Raw genomic sequence first — 16,418 nt, forward strand, 5'->3', positions numbered from 1 at the left:
TGTTAAAACCTAGCCTAACCACAGGACAATTTACAATGACCAATTAACCTATCAACCGGTACATCTTTGGACTGTGGGAGGAAACCAGAGCAACCAGAGGAAGCCCATGTGGTTCACGGGGAGAATGTACAAACTCTTTTCAGATGGCTCCAGAATTGAACTCCAAACTCTGGAACGCCCCAAGATGTAGTAACGTTGTGCTAACTGCTATGCTACTGTGATGCCCGGTTATTTCTCTGTTCTTGGGTGAGGACAGTCACCGTTTCAGGGTATAGGGTAAGACATTTCAAACTGAGACGAAGAGCATTCTCTTCACACTGTTGGTGAACTTGGGGAATTCTCTACCACAGGAAGCTGTGCACAAGTTGCTGAACATATTTTGGAAGGAGATCCTGGGTCCATTGTTGTTTGCCATCGACATCAATGATCTGGATGATAGTGTGGTAAACTGGATCAGCAAATTTGCAGATGACACCAAGATTGGGGTTGGAGTGGACAGCAAAGAAGACCATCAGAGCGTGCAGTGGGATCTGGACCAACTGGAAAAATGGGCTGAGAAGTGGCCGATGGAACTTAACATAGACAAGTGCAAGGTGTTGCACTTCAGCAGGACCAACCAGGGTAGGTCATACACAGTGAACAGTAGGGCACTGAGGAGTGCGGTAGAACAAAGAGATCCAGGAATACAGGTCCATAATTCGTTGAAAGTGGCAACACAGGTAGATAGGATTGTAAAGAGTGCTTTTGGCACATTGGCTTTCATAAATCAGACTACTAAATACAGGAGTTGGGATGTTATTCTGAAGTTGTATGACACGTTGGTAAGGCCTAATTTGGACTATTGTGTGCAGTGTTGGTCACCTACTTACAGATATAAATAAGCTTGAAAAAGTATGGAGAACATTTACTGGAGGACCTGAATTATATGGAAGGATTGAATAGGTTAGAACATTATTCCCTGTATCGTTGAAGATTGATAAGAGATTTGATAGAGGTATACAAAATTATGAGGGTATAGATAGACTAAATGCAAGCAGGCTTTTTCCATTGAGGTTGGGTGGGATAACAACTAAAAGTCAGAATCAGAATCAGATCTAATATCATAGGCAAATGTGAAATTTATTAACTTAGTGGCAGCAATGCAATGCAATAAATGATAATATAGAAAATAAAGTAAGTAAATCAATTACAGTAAGCATACATACGATGCCTATAAAAATATTCAACCCCCTTGGTAATTTTCATGTTTTATTGTTTTACAACATTAATTAACAATGGATTTAATTTGGCTTTTTTTTGACACTGATCAAAATAAAAAGACTTTTGTGTCAAAGTGAAAACAGATCTCTACAAAGTGATCTAAATTAATTACAAATATAAAACACAAAATAATTGATTACATAACTATTCACCCCCTTCAAGTCAGTATTTAGTAGATACACCTTTGGCAGCAATTGCAGCCTTGAGTCTGTATGGATGGGTTTCTATCAGCTTTGCACATCTGGACACTGCAATTTTTCCCCATTCTTTACAAAACTGCTCAAGCTCTGTGAGATTGCATGAGGATCGTGAGTGAACAGCACATTTCAAGTTGCTGCAAATTCACAATTGGATTGAAGTCTGGACTCTGACTTGGGCATTCCAAGATATTTACTTTGTTGTTTTTAAGCCATTCCTGTGTAGCTTTGGCTTTATGCTTGGGGTCGTGGTCTTGCTGGAAAGCAAATGTTTTCCCAAGTAGCAGTTCCTTTGCAGACTGCAACAGGTTTTCCTGCAGGATTTCCCTGTATTTTGCTGCACTCATTTCACCCTCTACCTTTACAAGCCTTCCAGGGCCTGCTGCAGTGAAGCATCCCCACAGCACGATGCAGCCACCACCATGCTTCAGGGTGGGGATGGTATGCTTTTGATGATGTGCGGTGTTAGGCTTATGCAAACATAATGTCTAGTCTGAAGGCTGAAAAGCTCAGTTTTGGTTTCATCAGACCATAGAACCTTCCTCCAGCTGACTTCAGAGTCTCCCACATGCCTTCTGGAAAACTCTAGCCAAGATTTCATTTAATTTTTTTGTTAACAGTGGCTTTCTCTTTGCCACTCTCCCATAAAGCTGCGACTGGTGAAGCACTTGGGCAACAGCTGTTGTATGCGGTCTCTCCCATGTCAGCCACTGAAGCTTGTAACTAAGCCAGAGTTGTCATAGGTCTCTTGGTGGCCTCCCTCACCGGTCCCCTTCTTGAACGGTCACTCAGTTTTTGAGGATGGCCTGCTCTAGGCAGATTTACAGCTGTGCCATATTCTTTCCATTTCTTGATGATTGACTTAACTGTTCTCCAAGGGGTATTCAGTGACTTGGAAATATTATTGTATCCATCTCCTGACTTGTGCTTTTCAATAACCTTTTTGTGGAGTTGCTTGGAGTGTTCTTTTGCCTTCATGGTGTAGTTTTGCCAGGATACTGACTCACCGGCAGTTGGACCTTCCAGATACAGGTGTATTTTTACTACAATCAATTGAAACACCTTGACTGCAGACAGTCTTATCCATGTAACTAACTATGTGACGTCTAAAACCATTTTGGCTGCATCAGTGATGATTTGGTGTGTGATATTAAAGGGGTTATTTTGTGTTTACTATTTGTAATTAATTTAGGTCACTTTGTAGAGATCTGTTTTCACTTTGACAAGCAAGAGTCTTTTTCTGTTGATCAGTGTCAAAAAAAGCACAATTAAGTCCATTGTGATTCAATGCTGTAAAACAATAAAACATGAAACTTCCAGGGGGTAGGGGTGAATACTTCTTACAGGCACTGTAAGTATATTAAGTAGTTAAACTAGAAATAGTGCAATAACGGAAATAATATAAAAAAGTAAGGTATTGTTCATTAGTTCAATGTCCATTCAGGAATGGAATGGCAGAGAGGAAGAAGCTGCACCTAAATCACTGAGTGTAAAGGTGAAAGGTGCAAAGTTTAAGGGGAACTTGGGGGGAAACTTCTTCACTCAGTGGGTCGTGAGAGTGTGGAATGAGCTGCCAGTGCAAGCAGTGTATACAAGCTTGATTTCAATGTTTGAGAGAAGTTTGGATAGGTACTTGGATGGTAGGTGTATAGAGAGCTATGGTCCTGGTGCAGGTGGATGGGAGTAGGCAGTTTAAATGGTTTAGTACAGATTAGATGGGCTGAAGGGCCCGTTTCTGTGCTTTTCTATGACCCTATGTGATAGATATCAAGGGGCATTGGGAGAAACTAGAAATATGCTTCTGAGCTAAAAGGATCAACCATAATCAGAGTGAGTGGAGAAAGATCAAAAGTACTGAACTTAGTAATTCTGTTCTTGTTTTGCAACACACACTTGCTGTTGCAAAATGCTGGAGGAACTCAGCAGGCCAGGCAGCAGTGATGGAAAAGAGTAAACAGTCGACATTTTGGGCCGGAACTCTTCTTCAGGATCCTTCTCACAGGAAGTTTCGGCCCAAAATGTCAACTGTTTACTCGTTTCCATAGATGCTGCCTGGCCTGCTGGGTTCCTTCAGCATTTTCTGTGTGTTGCTTTGGATTTCCAGCATCTGCAGATTTTGTTGTGTCTGTTCTTGTTTAGGTGCTTTGTGTTTGAGTCAGATAAATCCAACCATGTCAGCTGTACTACATTTGCAAATATTTGCTTATGTTTACCAGGAATTTGCTTATACCTGGTTTGCATGTTCCGTACCAAAATGTCAATTCTGATTAGCTTAACCAAGTCAAATAAAGCAGTATTTCTCTTTAGTCTAAATTGGTTTTATTCTTATTTGATTCCTAAATCCAATGTTCATATTCAACTATTGGAACCAGCCCAAAAATACAATTGAATTATTACTAAATCAACCATGTGCAGAATTTATAAAACTTCACAACATACCAACACCATTGTATGATCTACAAGGTAATGGATCTGAATGGAACACCAGGGCTCTTAAGTATTTTGTTTTGGGGGCAGCTTAAGAAATGTGCAGAGCCTTACAGTAAAATAAATTGTTTACTAAATATTTTGCACAAAATTCCTCATATTCCTTAAAAATGGATTGTCCCTTAACTTCAGCCTTGGTAGTACATTTTGATAAGGTGAGGTTTTGAGGTTTTGTGTTTTTTCAGTATAGGCAGGATTGCAAGGAGAATTAGTACTTAAAACCTATTAAGATCATCGCTGTAAAACTTTCAATACTGTGCAAAAGTCTAGGCACATATATATAGCTAGGGTGCCTAAGACTTTGCACAGTACTGTAGCAATTTTAATGTATTGCACTGTACAGCTGCCACAAAAGAAACAAGTTTCATGACAAATATGAGTGATGATAAACCTGATTCTGATATGGTTTTCTGTTGTGGACCGAGAGTGGGAAGGGGGCAGGGAGAGGGGAATCATGGTTAGGAAAAGGGGAAGGGAGAGGGGAGGGAGCGGGAAATACCAGAGAGACAATCTGTAATGATCAATAAACCAATTGTTTGGAATCAAACAACTTTGCCTGGTGTCTCAGGGCTGGGTGTGTCTGCATCCACGCTACCTCCTACCCCGCCCCGACACTCCTTTTCTGCCACCTGTCCCACACACCTCTCCCGTGATGCGCCACCCTTGCCATTCCCGCTAGATTTACAAACTCGCTGTCCACTCCACCTCGACAAATACAGTACTGTGCAAAAGTCTTAGGCACCCTAGCTATATACTGAATATGTGCCTAAGACTTTGGCCATGCTGCCTCATTCATGGTATATACAAATGGCATCTTTCAGATTATAGAATGCTGTGGACTTGCTTATAGAAAAAACCCTGATCTGTGACCACAGGCATTAGGAGGATCTGCAAATTATCAGCTTCAGAATAAGGTTTTATAAGCAGCATCCTGTTCAACCTGATTGCTACTTGTCTTTTTCCCCAGCTTCAATATCAACTGCATGAAAAGATCAGATCAGGTGGATTTTACAGTCTCAAGCAGCTTTTCCATGCAAACGACTCAACCGACAGGGGTCACGTGACAAGGTGAATCACTGCACTGTTTTCCACAGCTTGTTATTTTTTCCAAATAGAGACAAATATACATTGAGATCAATTTTAGCAGAGTAAGCCATTCTTCATTTCATGGACTAAGTGGTTAGTTTTGTGAGAATTCTCTGATGATGTGGGTCGTCACTGGCAGCAATCTCAACCGAAGTCTGCACTGACAGATGTACAGTCACCGTTCTTCATGCCAGACTACTCTACCAGGTTTATGTACCCAGTTTTATCTGAACTTTAATCTCTTCTTTTCCAGCAGCACAGTTCAGACCTCTGCACACATAGGAAGGGTTGTCTCTATGATTGAAACAACCTGCAGGTCAGAGGGTATAGTTCAGAGGCAAAACAGCATCCAGGGCTTTCCCCTTGATGAGATTGGCAGCATTTTACAAAGACAAGGCACGTGCTTTCACCTTTTCCTTCTTATTAGATATAAAAGAGAGTAATACTGAGATCACTGCCAGTAATACTGATTCCCAGCGACAGATAAGTAGAAGCACAGAAACATTGTCTGAACTGGGGGGAGGCTTCATTACAAGGAGGAACTTGAGGGGAGAAGAGGTTGCTATCTTTACCTTGCATGGAGTTCCCTGTTACCCATGAGAACAGGGTATTCAGTGAAATGGAAATGTTTCAGTGTCAGGTGTTACAGAGGTAAAAGTAGTTTCAATGGTTATTTATTTGTTTATTTTATTTAGTGATACAGCATGGAGTAGACCCTTTTATCCCTTTGAGCCAGGCTGCCCAGCAGTCCAGCAGCCCCTGATTTAACCCTAGCCTAATCACAGGAAAATCTACAATGACCAATTAACCAGTCTGTCTTTGGATTGCCGGAGGAAACCGGAGGAGCCGGGGAAAACACAAACATTCCATGGGAAGGATGTACTGACTCCTTTCAGGTGATGTCAGAATTGAACTCTGATGTCCCAAACTGTAATAATGTTGCACTAACCGCCACGCTACTGCGGACTGCTCGAATTCCAGATGTTTGCTTTTGTTGCTTCCAGTTTTCTGACAGAATCACAATGGGAGCAATGGCTTCCCCAGTGAGCTTCCCACTGAATCTGATCTTTGTTCAGGAGGAAACCGAGGTCAAGGCCACATGGTTCTTCTTCTATTTCTATTCTGTGGGTGGTGGGGTGGCAATACGTCTCTACCAAAGGAGGTGTGAGGCACTCCTTCCCTCTGCCTGCCTGCAGGTTCCCCTTGAACCAGGTGTAGCACCCACTTAGTTCCTCCCCACCCCTCCCCGATCTGGGTCACGTGAAGCCATGGGAGGATGGTCAAATGAGCAGCTGGTGCATATCACAAGACCAGGTTATCTGACCACTGATGCTAGGCAGACAGTCTCTGAAGAGTATTGATAATGGCTGGGGTCAGCCATCTTGTAAAGACAGCAGAAGGCAATGGTAAGCCACTTCTGAAGAAAATTTGCCATGAACAATCATGGTCATGGAAAGACCACGATTGTCTGTGTCAAGCGACACAGCACATAACAAACAAATTTATCCTCTGTCACCTGTGTCCTCCTAAATATTATCTATTTTTGGGCCCTATCATTAAGTAACCCACAAAATATGCATCTAGAGCTACATCCTTGCAGGGCAATGGGAGTAGGCAGTTTAAATGGTTTAGCATGGACTAGATGGGCCAAAGAGCCTGTTTCTGCGCTTTACTTCTCTGACTTGACAAAGAACTGATGCACATAATCAGCATTTGACACAGTGTGAGTTTTGAACCTGCCTACATTGAAAAAAATAGCATTTTAATATCAACAGCTGCTTTACACTGGGAAAACTACAGCCAAAAATAGGTTCTATTAGAGTCAGCCAGCATGAATTCATTAAGGGGGAAGTTATATCTAATTAATTTATTATAATTCTTTGAGTAAATATTAGCTGGAATGAATAGAAGGGAATTTGTAGATGTAATTTATTTGTATTTTCAAAAAGCATACAACAAGATATACACAAATAATTATTTCACGTGATAGAAAGTTATATTCCTGGAAGTAATATATTACCAATGGATAGATACTTAGCTAATTATAATTAGCAGGAACCAGTGAGTAGGGATGAGAGTGAACAACCTATTCAGGTTTGTAGCCTGGAACTGATAAGGTAGTTACAGGGATGATATGCTAATGATTTAGAGAAAGGAAGTAAGTGTACTGTAAACAAATTTGCAAATGCCACAAACGTAGGGGGAATTAGGGAAATTTTTTGCCCCAGAAAGCTGTGAGAAGGGTAAAAGCAGCTGGCAGATAGATAATGATGGGGTATATGATTGGGCAAAAATTGATCAAATGGAGTCAATGTAGGACGCCATTCAAAAAATGTGAATTTATTTATCATAGGGGGTGACAGAGCAGCATAGTGGTTAGCAAAATTGCTTCACACTGCCAGTGATCACTGATTAGGTTTCGATTCCCACAGCTGTCTGTAAGGAGTTTGTATGTTTTCCACATGATCATATTTGTTTCCTCAAGGTGCCCTGGTTTCTCCTACATTCCAAAGACGTACGGTTAAAGTTAGTAAGTTGTGGGCCAGAAGCATAGTGACGCTTGCAGCTTGTCCCCAGTACAATCCTCATGGTTTTGATATGACACAAATAACATGTTTCTTTATATGTTTCAATGTTCCGATGTACATGTGACAGATAAAGCTGATCTTTAAATCTTTACTATTTGGAATTAGAAGATCCACTCATATGAAAGCTAACTTGCACATTGTGGTTTCCCACGATAATTGGAGTATCATACTCCAATTACTCCAAACAGTAATAAACATTATTTATTCACTTCCTACCATTATGCTTTACTTGACTTTGTTTCACCTCGGATTACAACAATCATTACAAACTACTTCATTGGGTGTCCCAGAGTAGGCTTCCAAGTATTCTGTTGGTAGTGATTAAAAAGGAGGTCTTTTAATTCCTTTCCTATCTCTAAATTGTTTACCTATTTTTCTTTCACTGTTCAAATAGATAAGCTATTGATTATGATTCGCACAACCTGGTTCAAGAACAGCTACTATCCTTCACCCATCAGGCTCTTGAACAAAAGGGGTTAACTGCACTCATTTGCCCATCCATTGAAATGCTCCCACAACCAGCGATCTCAGTTTAAGGACTCTTTATCTCACTATCTCCCATTCTTATTATTTATAGGTATTGATCTATAGTTGTATTTGCACAGTTTGCTGCCTTCTGCACTCTAGTTGATCTTTCATTGATCCTGTTAAAGCTACTATTCTATAGATTTGCTGAGTGTGTCTGCAGGAAAATTAATCTCAGGGTTATCTATGGTGACATATATGAGCTTTGATAGTAAAATGTATGTTGAACTTTGAAGTTCGATATAGTATGTGCATTAGTCCAGATTATAAATTTGTTTCATAAATATACAATGGTGACCATCAAATCTACCAGCGTAATTTCTTATGACCAATTATATATTTACTTGGGACAGCAAATGTAACCAAATGACTAACAGTACAGAAATATGTGATCCAATACAATTCAGCACTATAAATAAAAATATTATTCACGGATATGCAATATATAATGTAACAATATTGCTTGTTTTACCCTTCAGAGAAGTCTTGTTGACAGTTCTAACTCGATTTCTGAAACGATTTATTGCTACAAATGAGTTCTATCATCTTCTGCTCAGGTACGTCCTGATAAGTACTTTAAATGGTAAGTAACGGCAGGAATTTTGGTGATCTGATTGAACAGAGGAACCTTAATAATAAAGCAGTTATAATCAGGTTTTGTTTTCCTAATAAATTGTGTAGACATTGATAATATGTGCATAATTCTGTATGTAAGATGTAACGAAAAACATAATTCCAATATAATTTACCTTTTTTAAACTGATGTGTAGGTTTGGCTGCTTGATATGTTGGAGGAGCTTTTATAACTATCAACCAAGCTGCCAGGGAAGGACCAATATGAACATAAACCACGGTAGCTACAGTCACGTAGCGGCTGGTGCAACACTATTACAGTTTGGGGCTGTTCAATTCCGGCATCCTTTATAAGGAGCCTGTAGGTCCGTCCCATCAAGTGTGCGCATTTTCCTCGGGCGCTACAGCTTACTCCCACGGTCCAAAGACATACCAGTTACTAGGTTAATTGGTCATTGTAAATTGTTCCATGATTGGGTTAAGGTTAAATAGGGGTTGTGGGGCAGCACGGCTCGAAGGCCCAGAAGGGCCCACTCCATGCTGAATCTCTAAATATAACAAACCAAAGACGGAATCCACTTTGCAGTGTTCCTGTCTAATGCATGGAGGATTAATTCACTCTTCAGCTTCTTCCAGTGATGGGTATTGTTCAACATTTGTCAATTACAGGCTTAAACTTAATGAAAAGACTGTCATTACTTTTGAAAACTTCTGCTCGCATTTCAAAGAACAAGAACCAAAGGGTTATCCAGCTTGGATGGATCCTGTGAAAAGACCCAATGAAAGCAAAATGCTGAGTTCAACACAAGCTCATTTGCAGCTGAAGGCAATGGTGATGGAAAGGTACTGTGACAAATACATTATACCACATTATAATATATAACTACAGGAATGTCATTTGTCAAAGCATCACTCCTTGAAGATGTCCTGGATACTACAGAGGATAGTGTCCATGATGGAGAAATTTTTTTGGTTGAAACGCTTAATAAAATGTTTCATTAAGGATGAGCTCCACCTTGCATGTTGCCCACTTTCACATGGGAATGCAACATTTAACTGGAGAGCTTGAGCAACGTTGATACCTTGCAACAGAATAGATCCAGAGACTAATTGGGCTGAAGGGTCTGCTTCTGTGCTGTAGTGCATCAGAATCAGTTATGTCCCAGCTTTATAAAACTCTACTTAGACCGCCCCTAGACTATTGCAAGCAAAAGAAAATCTGCAGGTGTTGGAATTACAAGCAAAACACACAAAATACCGGAGGACTTCAGCAGGCCAGGCAGCATCTATAGAAAAGAGTACAGTTGCTATTTTGTACAACTTCTTATATTCTGTTTGGGTAGCCTCCAACCTGATGGCATGAACACTGATTTCTCAAACTTCTGGTAATGCCCCCACCCCAACCCCTCTCCTTCATCATTTCCCATCCTCTTTTCCCTCTCTCAACCGCGTTGCCCACCTATCGCCTCCCTCTGAGGCTCCTCCCCCCTTTTCTTTCTTCTGTGGTCTTCTGTCTCTTTCACCAATCAACTTCTCAGCTCTTTACTTCATCTCCTCCCCCTCCAGGTTTCACCTATCACCTGGGCTTTCTCTCTCCCCTCACCCACCTCTTAAATCTACTCCTCAGCTTTTTTCTCCAGTCCTGCTGAAGGGTTTCGGCTCGAAACATCGACTGTACACTTTTCCTAGATGCTGCCTGGACTGCTGAATTCCTCCAGCATTTTGTATGTGTGTTGCTACAGTTCTGTGTACAGAACTACAATATTGCATACAGTTCTGGTCACCCCATTAGAGGAAGGATATCGAGGCATTGAAGAGTGTGCAGAGAATGTTTAACAGGTGTTGCCTGGTTTAGACAGCATGGTCTATAATGAGAGATTGGTAATTTGCCTATCGCCACAATAGGTCTTCAGCAGATGTGATCTCATTGGCTCTTCACACGGCCTTGGATTAGCTGGATGATGTAAGTACCTATGTCTGCATGCTATTTATTGACTGCAGCTCAGCATTTAACACAATTATTCCAAATTTCTGATTGAAAAACTCCAGAACGTGGGTTTCTGCATCTCCCTCTGCAGCTGGATCCTCGACTTCCTAACCTGAAGACCACAATATGTGCGGATTGGAATTAACATCTCCATCTCACTGACAATCAACACTGGCGCATCTCAGGGACGTGTGCTTAGCCCACTGCTTTACGCTCTCAATACCCGTGACTGTGGGGCAAGGCATGGCTCAAATGCCATCTATAAATTTGCTGATGATACAACCATTGTTGGCAGAATTTCAGATGGTGACGAAAAGGCGTACAGGAGAGAGATATATCAGCTATGATTTTGCAGCAACAACCTTACACTCAACATTAGTAAGACCGAGGAACCGACTGTGGACTTCAGAAAGTGTAAGATGAGGGAACACACACCAGTCCTCACAGAGGGATCAGAAGTGGAGAGAGTGAGCAATTCCAAGTTCCTTGGTGCCAGTATCTCTGAGGATATATCTTTCATTAGCGGTTTGAGGAGATCTGGTATGTCAACAAAGACCCTCGCAAATTTCCACAAATGTACCATGGAGAGCATTCTAACTGGCTAATCACCACCTGGTATGGGGGGTGGGGTGACAACTGCACAGGATCGAAATAAGATGCAGAAAGCTGGAAGCTTCATCAACTCCATCATGGGCACTAGCGGCCATAGTAGCCAGGATACCAGGAGATCTTCAAGCAGCTTTGCATCACAAAGGTGGCATCCATCATTAAGGACCCCCATCACCCAGGTCATGCCTGGTTTTCATTGCTACCATCAGGGAGAAGGTACAGGAACCTGAAGGCACACACTCAATCATTCAGTAACAGATTCTTCCCCTCTCTTATCAGATTTCTGAATGGACATTGAACCCATGAACACTACCTCACTACTTTTTTATTTTGATTTTGATGTATATTTAATCTAACTATTTAATATACATACAGTAGTACAGTAATATACATACTTATTGTAACTCACATTTTTTTCTGTTATTAGGTATTGAGCATTATGTTGGCAATGCTGATTCTGAAACTTTGGTTGTTTTCTCTGGAGTGTTGGAAGCTGAGGGGAGATCTGATTGAGCTGTATAAGATTATAAGAGGCATCGATAATTAGACAGACTGGAGCTGTTTCCCAGGATGGAAATGTCTAATACCAGAGAGCATGTATTTTAGGTGAGGGGGGTAATTTCATAGGAGATGTTGGGAGTAAGTTTTTTACACAGAGAGTGATAGGCACCTGGAATGTGCTGTCTGGAGTGGTAGGAGAGGCAGAAACATTGGAGACTTCTAAAAGACGTTCAGATAGATACATGAATGTGAGGAAAATGGAAGGATATAGGCATTGAGTAGGCAGAAGGATTAGTTTAGATTGTCGTTTGATTACTAATTTAATTATTTTGGCACAACATTGTGGGCCGAAGGTCTTGTTCCTGCACTGTATTGTTTTATGTTCTAATATTGAACCCAGATGACGGGAAATCCAAAAGAGCTTGACTTTGAAGCTTGAATTTCCTCTCTTGTTTTCTTTATGCTTTGTTCCTTTGTGTTCCTCTTATGGATATTGGGACTCAAATAATTAGGTAAATTCTATTTTAGGAAGTGACCAGGAGCTTATTGGGAGTAAATAAAAAGGCAGCATCCATCATTAAGGACCCAACTCCAGGACATGCCCTCTTCTCACTGTTACCATCAGGTAGGAGGTACAGGAGCCTGAAGGCACACACTCAGCGATTCAGGAACAGCTTCTTCCCCTCTGCCATTTATGAATGGACATTGAACTCATGAACACAATCTCACCCTCTCTTTTTGCACTACTAATTTAAATTAATTGATTTTTATATACTGTATATATGTATAGTACTGTGCAAAAGTCTTGGGGACATAGATATAGCTAGAGTGAATAAGGCTTTTGCACAGTACTGTATTTGTCAACCTGGAGCGGAGAGTGAGATTGTAAATCTGTTGGGAACAAAGGATGTTGGGAATGGCAAGGGTGGAGCACTGTGGGAGGGGTGTGGGACAGGCAGCAGAGTAGGAATGCCATAGGCGGGGGGTGGTGGCGGCATGGGAACAGACACACCAGCCCTGAGACACCAGGCAAGGTCATTTGATTCCAAACAATCGGCTTATTGATCATTACAAAATGTTGTTCTGGAACTTCCCAGCCCCTCCCCTCTCCCTTCCCCTTTTCCTAAACATGATTGCCCTCTCCCTGTCCCCTTCCCACTTTCAGTCCACAATAGAGACCCATATCAGAATCAGGTTTATCATCACTCACGTATGTCATGAAATTTGTTTTTTTTTGCAGCAGTACAGTGCAATACATAAAATTACTACAGTACTGTACAAAAGTCTTAGGCACTCTAGCTATATATATTTGCCTAAGACTTTTGCACACCACTGTACATATTGTAATTTATAGTTTTTTAATGATAAATTTGTGGCAGCAGTACATTGTAACACTGCTGCTGCAGAACAAATTTCACAACATATGCCGGTGATATTAAACCTGATTCTGATTCTAATATATTAGACTTTCAAAGGTCACACAAAAGTAACTCTTCTCAGAATTCACTTCGCAATCGGTTGAGTCCCAGTCAATAGGACTTATGGAAGCTCAGCATATTGACATCTATGAAGAGACTCTTAGCTTCACTGCCAATAAGAACAATGACTCATTTGAAGAAGACTCCCTGAAGACCTAGGAATTAATTAATGACAGATATTCTTGAAGTCGAAATGTCACCATATCTCATGGGAAAAGAGACAGCTCCACAGGCACCTGAAGTTTGTGTTGCAGCGGAAAATCTGGGACGAAAGGAATAGAAGATAAATGGAAAGAGCACAGGAGGCCCAGTAGAGCACTGACACTCCTGACACACACAGACGCTTTGGTGCTGACAAGACCATCTGTGGCCCAGACCCCCCTGGATCCCATCCACAAAGAGGCAAGAAATGAGGTGAACTTCACAATACAAAGACAGTCAACACCCACTGGAAGGAAAAATTTTCTGAGCCACAGCACTGCCCTCGATTCAGTCCCACAGCAGTCTTCTTTTGTCCAGCTTCATTGCGGCTGCTGACGGATAAGCAGTTGGAAAGACCCAATGGCAACTATAGAGCAAACTTTTGGGAACAGGTGGAATCACAGCTGAAGTTTTAAAGATTGGCTAGCAAGAGAGCTTATACCAGCTGACTGCAGAGATGCCTTTCAGAGTGGGCGTCAACAGTTCTTCTCCCTCCATAGGTGCCACCTGATCGGCTGAGTGTTTCCAGCAACTTCTCTTAATTTTTTTGATTCGTGCAAATTTCTGACGTAATTCAAGTTCATCCCTCAGTAGAAATGTTGGCCGACCTTCTGAGTTTCCCTTTCCTTGGTATTTCCAGAAAATACAGTAGGTACTTCAGGGAGTTTCTTCCAAGCATTCTTGTCAAACTGGAGCTGATATGCATAGATCGTTTTGACTACCCTCATCTCTCGTAGCAGTGATTTTGGATGCTGTGCATGCGAATCAGTAGAGTTAGGGATGACAGCTCATAACATTCCCAAAGGGATGCCAAGAACTTCATGTGGTGTGTACCCTTGGTTGCAAATGAATAACAATTACCATCTTACTTGCATTACATCTGGTATGGTGAGCTGGGGGGGAGGGCTACTGAACAGAATTGAAAGAAGCTACAGAAAGTTCCAAAATTAGTCAGCTGCATCATGGGGTGTTAGTCTTCGAGGTATCCAAGATATCTTCAAGGAGCTGCATCTCAGAAAGGTAGTGTCCATCATTAAGGACCCTGTCACTTAGGACATGCCCTCTTCTCATTGTTACAGTCAGGAAAGAGGTACAGAAGCCTGAAGGCACACACTCAGCGATTCAGGAACAGCTCACTCACCTCTGACATCCAATTCCTAAATGTACAGTGAACCCGTGAACATTACCTTACTTTTTTTTATTATTTCTGATTTGGCACTATTTTTATTTTAACTATTTAATATGCATATACAGTGCCTGTAAGAAGTATTCAATCCCCTTGGAAGTTTTCATGTTGTATTGTTTTAAATACAACACAATCTTTTTCTATTGATCAGTGTCGAATGAGCCAGATTAAATCCACTGTGATTCAACGTTGTAAAACAATAAACATGAAAACATCCAAGGAGTTTGAATACTTTTTATAGACACTGTATGTACTTACTGAAATTAACTGACATATTTTTTCTCTATATTAACATGTATTGCATTGCACTGTTGCCACTAAGTTAACAAATTTCTGGCCATATGCCAGTGATATTAAACCTGATTCTGATTCTGAAGATGACATGACATCACTCAACTACTATATGACAAATAAACTCTTCTCAGGCTTCCAGCCGGGTGAAGGTATCGATTATAACTGACATTTCAATGTTAAACTCTTCAGAAGATGGCAGAATCTGTCATTGAAACATCAGTTATAATCAATACCTGTATCTGACTGGAAGCCCGAGAAGCGTGCATTGATCGAAAACGCTGGGAAAGCACTAGGTCCTTTTTTACTCAATTACATATATATATTGAGCTTCAACACAAAACCGTTCAAATCTGTATCTCAATTTCTTGTGTGCTTATCTCTTTGCTCCATTTGCACTTTCTTTAAAAATGTGTAAATTTGAATAACTCATCAATTTTTATTAAATGCAGACCTCTGGAAGTGAGAGATCTTTTCACTAAGATAGATAATGGCAGAATGTTTCCAGCCACATTCCAAAATGCCTTGCATCAGCTAGGAATAGAAATGGAACATGAGGAATTCAAAAAACTATTGAAGAGGTATGGAATATTATTAATGACGATGCTGCTATTATTGAAGTGCTTCATAGCAAATGTTTTCATGGTTTAATTGTGATTCCACAGAACCTAGTTTCTCCACATCTTTGAAGGAAGAGTCATATTAGTAGGTTTATGATCACCATTCCCTCTAAGCTGCACAGACGCGTGGCCTCACAGGAACTGAAATGCTCCCATGCACATAACCTTTGTGCCGCGCAGCTGGATGCAGTTAGGAAAAGTTTATGAAATGTGAAAGATTTTCTTTGTTGTACTGTAATTCGTTATACCAATTAATAAATAAAATCAAAAGTTCGTGATTTTCCAATTTTCATCTTAAATACTCATAGAATGCATAATTACAAAAAAACTTTTAAAATACTGTGCAATTTTTAGGCTGCGTAAAAATTTCCTGCCCTTTTGGTCTGTGCAGCTGTAAAAAGATCAGAGGGAACATTGTTTATGATATAAAAAACAATTAAGACTGCAGGGCTGAAGAATTTACCGAGTTTGCAAAGAAAAGTTATGCATTGATTTGACATCAAAGATGATAATTTTAAAGTTAACCAGTCAATTTAACTGTGAGTCAAAGTAGGTCAGTGACAACAGAGACAATGGATGAGCAGTATTTGTTCAGAGGTAGAACAGAGTGCAGATGATCTAGTAATGACTTCCAGGGAATAAAATTTGAGTCTGCAAAAATAAGACGTTATACAGTGGATTCTGGTTAATTGGGGCAGCTGCTTATTTGGGACAATATGTTGCTTAATTGGGACAGATGAATGATGCCAAACAGTTTCTAACCAGGATCAGAAGTGTGCACTTGTGTGGTCATTAGTCTACACTGTGCTAAGAGCAAACAGTTTTTCTA

The 16,418-nt window shown here is 40.7% G+C and overlaps 1 protein-coding gene across 5 annotated transcripts in view; it reads left to right on the forward strand.

Moving 5' to 3' along the window:
• Positions 1–16,418, forward strand: part of LOC140185979 (EF-hand calcium-binding domain-containing protein 6-like) — a 68,800-nt gene that overhangs the window by 22,140 nt on the left and 30,242 nt on the right. For all 5 annotated transcript variants that reach the window (XM_072239794.1, XM_072239793.1, XM_072239795.1 and 2 more), the window contains 4 exons: positions 4,912–5,012; positions 8,623–8,700; positions 9,386–9,559; positions 15,422–15,550. In XM_072239794.1, coding sequence (XP_072095895.1) covers positions 4,912–5,012; positions 8,623–8,700; positions 9,386–9,559; positions 15,422–15,550 — 482 coding nt within the window. The remainder of the gene's footprint in view (positions 1–4,911; positions 5,013–8,622; positions 8,701–9,385; positions 9,560–15,421; positions 15,551–16,418) is intronic.

Source organism: Mobula birostris, chromosome 21 (genome assembly GCF_030028105.1).
Source record: "Mobula birostris isolate sMobBir1 chromosome 21, sMobBir1.hap1, whole genome shotgun sequence".
Taxonomy (NCBI): Eukaryota; Metazoa; Chordata; class Chondrichthyes; order Myliobatiformes; family Myliobatidae; genus Mobula; species Mobula birostris.